Source organism: Suricata suricatta, chromosome 17 (genome assembly GCF_006229205.1).
Source record: "Suricata suricatta isolate VVHF042 chromosome 17, meerkat_22Aug2017_6uvM2_HiC, whole genome shotgun sequence".
Taxonomy (NCBI): Eukaryota; Metazoa; Chordata; class Mammalia; order Carnivora; family Herpestidae; genus Suricata; species Suricata suricatta.
In genome coordinates, this window is record NC_043716.1 from 20,554,695 (window position 1) to 20,568,098 (window position 13,404).

General features: G+C 51.1%; 1 protein-coding gene across 1 annotated transcript in view; it reads right to left on the reverse strand.

The window, feature by feature from the left end:
• ASIC2 (acid sensing ion channel subunit 2) overlaps window positions 1-13,388 on the reverse strand; it is a 989,591-nt gene extending 976,203 nt beyond the window's left edge. Inside the window, exon 1 of the mRNA XM_029928684.1 lies at window positions 12,691-13,388. Coding sequence (XP_029784544.1) covers window positions 12,691-13,245 — 555 coding nt within the window. The 5' untranslated portion in view covers window positions 13,246-13,388. The remainder of the gene's footprint in view (window positions 1-12,690) is intronic.
• Between the last annotated feature and the right edge of the window lie 16 nt (window positions 13,389-13,404).

The window sequence follows — 13,404 nt, forward strand, 5'->3', positions numbered from 1 at the left end:
AGACAGAGACAAACACCAGGGAGAAGGGACCTGGAATTCCCTACAGCACAGAGCCCTGTTGCAGCCACTTCTGCTCTGGAGGGATGTCCCTCAACTGCCATATCCGTGGGGGGAGGGTGCGGAACACAGGAGAACACAGTCCAGACAATCGCACTGGGAAGCCTCGGTTTCAAGAACAGAAAGGAAGAAACAGAACACCAGAGTCCTGGAGGAGCCGCCAAAAGGTTTCCAGGCAGGTGGAAATGGCAAGAGAAGAAACTCACATAGGTTGAGGTTACTGTGGCATTCTTGGCAAATGATTAAAGTCTCCCAAAACCAAACTATTTGCCCACCTCACGTATGAGTGTAAGATCTGTATCCAGACAGTCTCCCTCCGGAGCCCAGCTCTGCCGCCTGCAAATGTGTCCATCAGAGCACAGCCAGCCTGGATGCTCGACTTCAGGTCACTGGTCCGGAGGCAGAGGCTGCAGCCCCCAGACCAAGCTCTAGCCACCCGGTTCCTTAAGCCCATCTGTGTCTCCTGAAGCCGTCGTTTCTGCCACCTGGAGCCGGATTTCAAGTGGGGAGGTGGAGGCAGAAAGAGCGGACAGGGCAGAGTCACATTACATCGGAAAGCTGCCACTTGGTTCCTAGGGTCAGACACCTGCGTGCCCCATGTAGCAACTGGGATAGATCCCACGTGTCACCCTGGCAAGAGGAGATTTTTCCAGCTTCTCGACTTTCCTGAAGAGGGTCTGTGGGATTGCTTGGCAGCTGTACCTGTGCATCCTGAACTAAGAGCCAGCGGCCTTCCTGTTTTGCTTAAGCTCTGGCAGCGACCAGGCTCCTGGCTCCCGGGTGAGGATGCAGCTAAGCTGAGGCACCTTAGGCCTAAATCGAACCCTTCCGAGCTAAAGAACTGCTGGTGAATGGCCTGACTTCACTCGGCTCAGCCCTGTGTAAATGAGCTTCCTGTCTTACAGGAAACACCCCCAAGGAAACCAAAGAGCATGACTCTGATCCCCAATTGTGCCACTTTCTTGCTGAGTGACCCCGTGCCAGTCACCAAACCTCTCTAAGACTTACTAATAATGGTGAAACAGACACACTGTTACCTCTTTTCAGTTTCAGCATTATCTTGAGGATCAAACAGCATCTTTTGATGAAAGCCTCAAGGATCTAGAACCAGATTACCTGGTTCCAACCCCAAGTCTACCAATTCTTAGCTAAGTGACATCAGTCTTGTCATTTAATCTTTCTGAGCCCCCATTTTTTTCCGTACAAAAATAAGCTACAAATATCACATAATTCATAGAGCTCTGGTGAAGTACTTAAGTTAGAACACACCTGGATATACATTGTGCTCAGAAAATGTTAGCAATGAACAGGTTTTGTAAATGACACAGGAGTGACCAATGAGAGGACTTCTATTTTTGACATAGTCTTACTGTCTCCAGTAGGTTACACCCAACAATAATGGCAGGCGCTGGGCACCGGGCTTGACTGCAGCCTCGTCCCCCAAACTCTTGTCATCTTCTGACATCAGTATGGACTTCTCAAAAGGTCTTTTTGCTCTTCGATTCTCCCATCACTGGGTTTTATCACCAGCTCATCTTAGTGATAATAAAAATAACAACAGCAACAAAATAGCTGGACGCTGTACATCTGGCCCAGAGCTAAAAGTTTCCTTTCTAGCACTTCATTCAATGACTGGAACAATCCTATAAGGCTAGTGCCAGGGTTATTGTTACTTCAGAGATGGGGAACTGAGGCCTGAAGAGGGTGAATACTTCATCCAAGGTCATCACTAAGCTCTTTGTTTGACTCTTGGAATCCTTCCACTTTCAACACCAAATGCGTGGGGTTCCCCTCGTGCCAAGCAATTCTGATACCAACTCCCCAAAGTTTGTGCAGACCCCACAGGATAAGGGATCAGTCCCATGAGACCACCCCGCCCCCCCACTTCAGGTGCCAATTATGAGTCCAGGCCACCCACACTTCTGACCAATCGGCTATGCATCAGAGATTCCCACAACCCCCTCTTCGGGTTCAAAAATTTGTTAGAGCGGCTCACAGAACTCAGGAAAAGTTTATTTACTGGTACTGCTTTATGGGATACAATTCAGGTTGTATCCAAGCTATGGGGGAGGGGCACAGAGCATCCATGCACACACACACCCCCAGGCACGCCACCCTCCCAGCACCTCCCAGAAGCACTCAGAATCCCTTCATTTGGAGATTTCTGTGGAGGTTCCATTAGATAGGCAGGCTGGATTAAATCATTGGTCACTGGTGACTGACTCAATCTCCAGCCCTCTCTCTTCTTGCTCACAAGATTGGTTCCTCTGGCAACCAGCCTCCAGCCCGAAAGCTATCTGGAGGGCCCCTAAGAGTCAATTCATTAGCATAAAATCATGTGTGGTTGGAAGGCCCTTCTTACACATAGCCAAAGATGCTCTTCTCACCAACCCCTCAGGAAGTCCCAAGGGCTTTTAAAGCTCTTGTGCCAGGAACCAGGAATGAAGACCAAATACCTACTTCTTATTAATCAAAAACATCACAGTCACATCAGCCTGGCGCATACACCTATCTGACACAAAATCCCATGACTACACCACAAAGCAGAAATCTCTCTTTGTGTCATTATCTCAGGTGTCTAAAGCCCCTTCATCTTTCCAACATTTGCCACAGTCTCCTGGTACTCTTGGGCAGGGCATCCTCTGGGCCCTGTAGCAGGGTCTATCTCCAGAGTCACCTCTAATTCTTAAACCTCCCAGTCTCCCCGGACTCCACAAGGAACCAGACCAGACCAAACCACGCCCAAGATCTGCTCTCTAGGATTGGCTCTAAAGCCCAGAACTTATGATAAATTCCTCCGGAAACTGCTTCTCAAGGAAGGCATGCATACTCACTTCAGGAGGCCAGCTCTCTGAACAGCCACCCCAACCCTGGCTACCAGCACCCACACACTTCCTGTCTGGATGAATTGCATATCCACTCTCTCCTCTGCAAGGACTATCCCCCAGCACCCTCTTATTCCCGGCTTCTGAAACACTTAGCAGCAGCACTACCCAGGATTGGGAAATGGGGTGGTTCTGCAGGCCGCATGAGCAGGCTTGCATCTCTTATCGGTTCCTTCCAATGCCAAATGCCAATGGTCCTCACCTCTGACTTCAAATATCTGTTCAGGAAGGAAATAAATCAAAGATGCTCAGCACTGAAAGTAACTTTAGGGGCCAGTAAATCCAACTCTTCACCTGACATTGATCTATCTCCACAGGACTGCCAATAAGCAATTGTGTAGCCTCAGCTCGGGCTGATGACCGGGACCAGGGGCTCTAACCTCCCTGGAGGCATCCTTCCAATGAGCCAGTAGCCACCTCTCCGATCTTCTGCCTCCCACCCCCACTGCTGTTAGCTTTGCCCCCTAGCCTTGCCCAGAGAAACCTTTATTCCTCTTCCTTTGGACTGCCTTCCAAGGGTTTGAAGAAAGTGATTGCCCTGCCTTGGGTCATCTGCTTCCCTCTTCGGGCTAACTGGTCTCAGTTCTTTCTTCCGTTCCTCATCACTCATGGGTTCTGTGACCCACGAGGAACATCACCCTTGGTCAGCCCAACATCACTCACGCCTCCTGCTTTAGAGATGGGCCCCAGCCACTGCCACCATGGAAGGCTGCCCGCTGTGGCTCAAAGCCACACTGATGCACACCCAGGAAGAAATGGCGGCGATGGCTGGTTGGGGGAGTGGGGTGGGAAAGGGAACTTTTCAGAGAGAGAAGCACTGGGAAAAGATGAGAATTCGGGTGTTGGTGAAGGTGTGAGCTAGAATGTGAGCAGCTTGGGGTATGCAGCAGCGGAGAGGCTAGGAATGGCTCAGCTCTTAGGATATGGGCACCTTTGGGAAGGGCTTTTCTTGGACCAGAAGATCTAAAGAAGAACCAACCAGCTGCACCCAACGGTATGGATCCTAATCAGAGAGACACTCATTTGAATTTGAATTATAAATACACCCTGGAAATTGTTACAGGCCTCAGGTGAAGATACAGATCTAGAAAGTTCAACACTTTTGAAACAGATATTTCCTTCTTTCCAAACCAGACATAGGTCCATATGCCTGGGTGGTTTTTCATGTTACCAAACAGACAGAGAAGCTAAAACTCACCAACACATAGGTTGTACTCCCTAGCAGGAACTGAGATGAGGTTTCTCCTCCAGGTGATTTACTGAGGGAATGACTCCAGGAAGAGCCTGGAAAGGAGGGAGGCATGCAGGATGCAGGCAAAGGAAAGGTAACCAAAGATGTTGAAATCACAGGAAAATTCCAGTTCAGCCCAATCCCATGGGAAGCTCTGGAACGTCAACTGCACCATAGTTTGTTCCATCTTGAGGCAAGATGGCTGGCAATTTGTACTCCTGGGTCAGTTAGTCACTGGCCATCGGCTGCCCCCAGGCGGTAGGGAGGTGAATAACTTCCCAGAGAGTTCCTGCAGTGGCAGGGCCATTGGTGCAGATATGAGTGGTCAGGAGCTGCACCGCTCACAGCAGCAAGCAAAGGGGATGTAGGCAGCATCTTCCAAGGATGCCCTTGCTAATTCATACATGCACCCCTGCTCACTGCACAGGACTAATGTGATGAAAACTTTCAGTCAGACCCACAAGCTGCAGCCAGACACATAATGGCTCATGGACAGGATTTTGAGAGTAGGGTTCTGTGCCTCCCTTCATCCCACTACAGCCACTGAGTGTTTCTGCTTCCACTGTACACATCTATCTAAATAAAAAAACAAATAAATGGATAAATAGATCTGTTTGAAAAAGAGCATCAGCTCCCTCCACCAAATATAAAAGTTGTAGCTTCAGGTAATAACTGTGGGATCTAAGAAATAAATGCTGATGATGTGCTACTGCGTTAGAGTTCTACAGATGGGCAAGTCCTTTGGAATCACCCAGCTCAACTCCCTGATTTTACAGATGAGGAAACTGAGGCCGCAGAGGTGAATTCCCTTGCCCAAGGCTGTACGGCTCAATCAGCAGAAGTCAATAACTCCAAATATATTCCTCAAGTGTTTGGTGCTTTATTTCTTGAGCATAAGTTTCCATGATCACTAAGGTAATCAATGCAGATTGTACCTGAGTCATGAGAAATAAGTGCTGGGAGACAGAGAGATGCTTTCACGCCCAGAGGAGGAGCCTTTTTGGAAGGCTGTTTACAAATAAAGCCCAACGTGATAAACAGGCTCTTGTCACATGCTTCAGATTTCTCAAATAATGAACATGCATTTCTAGAAGCATCTGCTATCTGGTAACCACTAAGGCGGGTTGGCATGGACTAGTTTTAAGTCCACAGCATGAGAGAAAATGTGATACATGGAATTTCACACCTGCGGGGGTGATGATGTAGGCCATTCATTTCAGGTTATAAGAGACTGTGAGTCCAATGACCCTGACGTCCAGCTTGCTATTTCGACCCAGTTCCATCAAACATAAACACACAGACAAAAAAAAGAAAACACTCAGCATCCTCTCAGGTGTCACTAGACCTGGGTGGTATATTTCTGGTCTGATAGGGAGCACGGGATTTTTGGCACGGTGAAATATGAACTGCTCTACGGAGCAAATAGCTCTGACAGAAAACTTGATGCTAAAAGCTGCCAATTCAGTCTTCAGGGGATTTTTTTCAATGGGATCCCGTTTCAGCTCTCCCTACAGACATCGCCGGCAAACTGACATTCACTTTACAGAAAATTGTCTAGAACTCATCTCTTCATTAAGGAAAGGACTTTCTGTAGAGGAAAAGGGAAGCACTGTAGAGAGGGGGAAGGGCACCAACTACCAACTCAATAAGCTCTCGGGCATCCTTCCATCGTCAGCTGTCCTGGAGGTCTAAGAGCTCCCGGGGACAGAGACACAGATACATAGATTCGCCCCACAGGCAGCTAGGCACTCCCTCTGTGTCTTGTGCAGTAGCACCCCAGCTTTTCTCTGCAAGTAGATGGTGTGGGTCATTGTAACAGTCAGCTCCCCATCTCTGCCCTCGCTATCCAACACATTAGACAGAATTTGGTGCACCCCTGAAAGCTTTATTTCCAGGGAGCCACAACCTAAAGTAATACAGACTGGAACTGATGCCACGGAAAACGGCTCACTTAGCTTGGCAGGGGTCGCCTCTTCAAAGACATGGCAAATGCTCACGAAACTTCCAGGCATCTTAAGGAATAAAAGTGCAATTTAGACATGGCAACCAGAGACTTTACAGGTGATGGGGAGTTAGGCTCCACATGCACCATGGGCTGAGACAGGCAGGAGTGCTCTACACAAAGAGAACCCCATGGTCTCCGTGGTCCGTGGTCCATGGTCCTCATGGCTCCTCACAGTCACAAAGCTGGGTCCCATCTAGCAAGGGGGTCAGGCCTCAGCCAGGAGATCTAACACATCTGTGGTTCATCCTAGCAAACCCACAACAAACAGTGAGTTGAAGTCGGACGCTTAACCAACCGAGCCACTCAGTGCCCCAACATACCTTTGGACCTTACTTTCTCTCTGAATGGGCCTTTAGGGACATCTTTAACATCTTGGACACTACCCTGGGGACCCAAGGAGAAGAGAGCGAGCTGATACTAATCGGGGGTGTGCCGCACATCAGACAAGGTACCACACACATACTGAAGGTGTGATCCTAGGCACGAGGGTTCACAAACACGCACACACTGCGTGGCCGGATAGAGCTATTCCCAAACGCCAAATAATACATGTAATTATGTCTGGGATGTTACTGCAGGCAATTTTTTTCTTCCTTCCTTATTCTTTCCCCACACTGCCCAAGCTTTCTCCAATGAGCATGGACTGTTTCTGTCATCAGAAAGCACAGCATAATAATAATGACAATAATGAGACACGTCATCCTGGTGCAGGTGGGATCCTAGACACCTACACCGAGAAAGGACGTTGAGAAATGGCCGTGTCCGCTACAGTGTCAACTTACCTTCTGATAACTTCAGTCCCACTTAACACACACTGAAGACACTCTTTGAGAGCTTATCATGTGCTAAGCAGTTCTAAGTCTTGAGAATATAAGGTCAGTAAAGTCATCATGTCTCACAGGGAAGAGCAGCAGAAATAGGCAACGTATAAAAATTAGCAGTGGTTAAGGAATTCAGGTATTAAATTAAATCATCGCTGAGGTCTCTTCTAGCGTAAACACTTGATGCGTGTAATGCTAGGAAAAGCACAGTGAGTGCTCTGACAGAGGAATGAGCCAAGATGCTCTTTCAAAGACAGAGGAGGAAGAGATTCATTTAGATTACGATCATGGGGAGAGAGGCTGGCAATGATTTCCTGGAGACGGCTACAGAGATATTAGAGTTGGATTTTAAAGGATGAGGAGGATTTAAATAAATAGACATGGAGAGAGAGGTGGGAAGGCAAAAAGTAAGTAAGACCTATGAGCAAAGGATTCTGGGTCCGTTCGGCAAACAGAAGGCAACTGTTTAATCAGCAACTGTTGGCATGATGTATGCAGAGAACGTGTTTGAGGAGCCAGGATGCCTGCTCTCAACTCGCTCTCCATCGAGAAGGGGATGGGAAACGAGATGCGAGCTCTCAGGTGGCCAGGATCCGGTCTGGCTTCGTAACTGCTGCAGAACCGGTATCCTCTCTGAGGGACACAGGAAGGACCGCAGTAACATGCGGTAACACGTGCACTGTGACCAAAGCTCTACCCCCGTATGGAGGTCACTCCATGCCTCTCAGGGCTTGCGGGGCGCGAGCTCCCGGGGGCGGGGTTAGTAGCCATGAGCTGGATCGTGGAAGCCGAGATGGTGGGTAAGGAGAGGATGTCTAGGCAGCAGAACTGATATGGACCAAAGCGCTGAAAAAAGTGAAGGTTTAACTCCTGTGAAAATGACAAATCCCACCACCACAGCAGTCGCCTGTGCTCCAAAGCTGGTGGTGAGTCACGGGAAGGAGGAGTGGGAAGAACACTGGCCTGGAGACAAGAGAGCCAATGTCTAGCACAGGCTCAGTCATCCTCCTGTGGGACACAAAGCAAAGCAAGGGGCCTGCCCTGCGCACACCAGGCTTGGGCCACGCGCTGGCTCCTGGCGCACTTTACTTCCCTGGACCAGCGCAACTCCGAGTGGCAGATCGTATTGTTTCTATTTTAAAGATGGGGAGGGGCGCCTGGGTAGCTTAGTAGGGTTAGGCCTCTGACCTTTTATGTTGGCTCAGGCCATGATCTCACAGTCTGTGGGATCGAGTTCTGCATCGGAATCTGTGCTGACAGTGTGAAGCCTGCTTGGGATTCTCAATTCTCTCTCTCCCTCTCTCTCTTACCCACTCTCGCAGGCTCTCTCTCAATAAATAAATAAATAAGCAGAAAGTGAGGTTAAGGAACTCGCCTAAGGATACACAGCAAATGGGGGTACAGTTGGAATTCACACTCAGATCTCTCCCTAAAGCCCATATTCTTCACGCACCTGCCCTCATGTAGGAAGAAATACTGAGAGATCGGCTGTGGGTCCTCCAGCTTCGGGCAGGAATCCCAAGTATGCGCGCTTTCTAAACCCTCACCTCTATGTCTCTGTCATGCTATGTGATGTAGATGACTAAGATCCACAGATGCGTCTCTAACAAGATCTTATTGTGGAGAAACCTTTCTTCCAGTAAGAAAAGGTCCGGGAGAGAAATCTCAAATTTAAAGTACAAACAGGGGCGCCTGGGTGGCTCAGTCGGTTAAGCCTCCGACTTCGGCTCAGGTCAGATCTCATGTTCGTGGGTTCGAGCCCCGCGTCAGGCTCTGTGCTGACAGCTAGCTCAGAGCCTGGAGCCTGCTTCTGGTTCTGTGTCTCCTTCTCTCTCTGCCCCCTCCCCCTCTCATGCTCTGTCTCTCTCTGTATCAAAAATAAATAAACCGTTTAAAAACAAATAAATAAAGTACAAACACACACAACTACGGAAATCAAGTTATAAGTGCCAACTGAAGGGTTGTTTGCGTTCCTAAACTTGGAGGCAGGATGAACCCCTATGGAAGAAGCAGAGAAACAGTGTGAAATGGTCACGTGCTCTCCTGTGCTCCTCTCAAACAATGGAGTTGCCACCTGTCGGCAGTTCTCTGTTGAACCCAGCTGTGACCTCCGCTTGAAGCAATCCCATCTCCGCAAGGCTGGGCTTTACCCCTGGGCTCCAGACAAAGCGGCCACCACCTCCACTCCCCTGCTTTCTGCTCTCAGCATTACTCATCCGCTGACTCCTCCAGTGGGCTGCAAACGGCGCAGGTGGGCTGGACAAGAATCACCTCCCGCTAACACAGAGAGCGGCCCGCCTTCCAGCTGCACAACGTACAAAAGGACATTCACATGCATTGCCTCACATGTCTCATCCTCCCAACAACCCTGTGAGTTACAAAGTCACGTAGTACTACCAGATGTTACTCCAGCAAGTCGAGGCCTAGAGAGGACATAAAATATGACTCAGGGAATACGCTAGAAAATGATGGCGCTGCAATTCAAACCTACTCAAGCCAAGAAGTGGTTGTTAACCTTCACCTTAGATCACCCACCATCATGGCCAGAGACACCCCACCGAGACCTCCATCCTTCCATTTGAGGTCAGTGCGGCAAATCTCCCCCTCACCCCACCTCAAGCAGGCATGATGGAACCGAGCCCTGTTCGGTTTTCCCAGGAAGGAAAACACATGCCTGTCTGCACTCAGGTTGTCCCAGGAGAGGGCTGAGTGTGCCTGCATGGGCGTGGGGCACACCTGTTCACATGGCAGTCAGAATTTCACACCCGGCTTCTTGGGACTTTTAACCTCCACAAACAGCCTTTCCCTCTGCTAGAATCATGGCTCATTCACTGATTAAAGGGTATTATGCGCTTCATTGCACACCAGCTAAGAACTTGGAATAAGAGCTTATGCAGAAGCACTAGCCCTGGAGATAGCACTAGGTATGTTTAATAGAAAAAAAAATGCAAAAAGCAATCCACCTGGGACATCTCCTCCCCCATACTTAACTTCTCTAGTAGGTCAGCCACTGGATGTAAAGAAAGAAACCACTCAGCATAGGAAAAACCCAGGGAGGGTCTAATACATAAGCCAAATGGAGAGGGATGAGCAGCAGAGAGAATGAATGGGCAAGAAGGCCAGGGAACTGACTGCTCCCATCATCACCTGCAAAGTTCTCTGCCCGGTTCTGGTGCGAGAGCCCCAGAATCAGCATGCTAGACCCCAGGCCAAGAGGGACAGGGATATGAAGGGGAAGCAGAAAGGACTACCCCTCCCTGCAAGGTCTTGGAACAAACCTGGTGCCACATCCCCTCTCACAGAGGCTCAGCAACGCTCCCCACTGCAATCAAAGGGTGAGAAAGGTCAGCCATCCACCTGGGGCTCCTCCAGGTTTCCTGGGGTAGGGGCCCTTTTTGACACTTCCAGAACAGCTGGGAGATCCAGCCCTGAGGCTCATCCACTCTTCAGTGCTGGGGGAGGTCAGATATTGAGGGTCAGTCTAAGGAAGGACACTCAGCCAGATCAGCCCCAGACTTCCTGAAGATGGCAGATAATGACACGCCACTTACTATTTCAAAAACCATATTCACAAGCAACTTTCCTATTTGAGAGACACCCTGGAGAGGTCAAAGGCTCAGGTAAGGCTTTAAAGCCTGATCTTTGGCCTCTTGGGACTCCAGTAACGCAAATTATGGACTAAGTGCAACACAGCAGCTACGGGTCAAAGAACCTTTGCTTGGAAATGGAACTTGATCATGAATTGAGAGGAAACCACTAGTTGGACACGCAGTTATGAGGATGCTTGAGATCTCGGTCCAGGGTCTGCTACTGTGGTTTCCCCGTGTGAGTTCCGTCTGTGTTCAGGCAGACACAGGAACAGCTGAGTGCATCTCTGAGCTGCAAGGTGCAGAGGTGAAGCTGAGCGTTGCCACGGCACTCGAAAGCACGGGGTGCGATACAGGGCTGGTTTCAGCCTCCAAGAACCAGGCATTTTCCCCTCCTCTCTCAAGCCACCTAAGATATCATTTGTGCATGACGTGGATTAGAGTCCTGTTTGCTCCATTCAGAAGGGCTTCCGATACTGCTGGTCCCTTCCCCCAGTTCAGACTCCCTTCCTCTTCAGTATAAATACACTACCACTGATTTTGCTGTGCTCTTCCTCGCAATGTTTAAAATGGATGGTAAAAACAGCTCCCCCAGGAACAGGGCTCTATGGGATTCAAGTGGCAATGCTTGCACCCCCCCACCCACCCCAGCATTGTGGGTTTTTCCAGAATCACAAACAGCCAACTGCAAGCATAGAGGCTGCAGACAGAAACTGGTTATGGCATTAACTAGATATGGCAGAAACTCAGAGCAAGAGGCCAGTAGGCAGTGGACCTGAGAGCGGGTGGGGAACAGATGCACTCTCGGCAAGGTAGGGCATGTCTTAATTAGGCAGAGGGCCCCAGACGCGTGCTGGTGACCGAGTCCATCCAGTTCCTTTGCAACTGCTGCACCTGCCATCCAGAACCTACCATTGCAATTTGGCTCAAAAGCTCTGAGACTCAAAAGCTCCGGCTTCTCCCTAAGGCAGCTATGGGAGAAATAGCCACCCTGGGGTCTGGGGGGACCCACAGCCCCTGATGCCCCGACCTGCCTGGAAGCAAGGAGGCGCCGGTAGTTGCAGTCTGGCCCGCTTACGCCAAGTTATGCCTAGCAGCCCACTAACTGGGCAAACGGAGAACCCTGACAGGGACAGCTCTCCTCCCACCCTTTCTCTGCCCCTCCAGGAAGCCCCATCCTGAACATGAGCCACATCCCACTCCGCCTTTCCTCTTCACTCAGCTCCACACTCCTCCTCCAGGCTTTCCAATCCCACAGCGGCTCGCCCCCTCCCCACACCACCCCTCTGGCATCCACGCTGTTAAGCGACTGCACAGGCAGCAGCCCGAGCCTTTGAGTTTCAAGCCGAAGCTCCCAGACAAGCCAGCCTGGACTGCCTCACCCTCACAGACATCTCCCTGACCGTCCTCCTACACACAGACCTCCACTTACACGCTCCTCTTGGGCCCAAGCGCCCTGGACATCTCTTTGCTTTGCTTCCGACCTGCCAGCAGACCACACGGAGACCAGGGGTCCCCCGCCCCCGCCTCTCCTCTCCCCACATGGAGCTCGGAATCCATACAAGAAAAGGAAGCACAGAGACTTCCACCCCTGTGAGCATCATCTGCTCCAGCAAGCTCCCAAAGCCACTGGAACCAGCCGGGCTGTCTGGGGCCCCACACCCCCTTCTCTGACAGCTTTAGCTCCAGCCCAGCCCACAGGATGCAGTGCCTGATGCCACTTCCGAGCAGAGAAAGGGGGAGGGGGGGGAATGCCACCTCATCAATGACAAGATGTTCCAATCACACAGCTCAGCGACCAAGTGCCCCGGACATCGGACAGCTCAGGCCTACTTCCTCTAGTTGGGAGGAAGCCAGCTCAGCACATCTGGGGACGCAATCCCCCACTGCAAGTCCCCTGCTCACCCTCCATGCCTGACCAGACCACAGTGCCCTATCCTTGCAGGTCCACTGCTCCAACCGGTTCCAACAACTCTGGCCCACTCCCCTCCAGGCCTTGGACTCGGGCACCACGCTCTCTCCTGCCCCGAAGCACAGGGAGACCCCGACGTGGCACTTCTCAAGAGAATCCAGCGCAAGAGTGAGCTGAAAGCCAAGTACTCACAGTGGTGAAGTCCTGGTGGCCACACTCCTGCCCTTTGAACTTGCAGTAGAGCATCATATCCTTCAGGTCATGGCCCACGCGATGCAGGAACTCCAGCATGCTGAACTGCTTGGGCTTGTAGTGTTTGAAGTTGGCCTTCTGCCGCAGGGCCTCCAGCACCGTGGGGTCAGCCAGGTGCGGGTCGGGGATCTGCAGGTTGACATCGAGCAGGGCCAGCAGCTCCCCGGCGTGGTACAGGTCATTGGTGGTCAGCCTGGAGAACCGGAAGCCGTTGAGGTTGCAGAGGGTCACAGCCGGGAAGACCAGGCTTTGGGCCACCACCTCGTCCACCTTGGTGACGTGCTGGTAGGAGAGGTAGTAGGACACCCTCTCGGAGCTCTCCACCAGCAGCAGGCCCAGGGAGCCCACGAAGGCTGCGGCCCAGAGCACACGCCGGATGGTCATCGGCCCATACACGAAGATGTGGCGGATGCCGTGGAGGGTCGAGGTGTTGGCGAAGATCTGGATGCTAGAAGGCTGCAGGCTGCCCTCGCTGGGGCTCTCCTTGAGGTCCATGGGGACCCTGTGCAGTTCCGCAACTGGCTTCAGGTTGATCCAATTTCGGGGAAGAGTTCCCAGTCCTCAGGCTCTGCTTGAACCTTGTCGTTCAAGGGAGAGAACACAGCACGGCAAGCATCAGGCCAGACGCCTTGAGTTTATCCTGGGAGCCCAGCC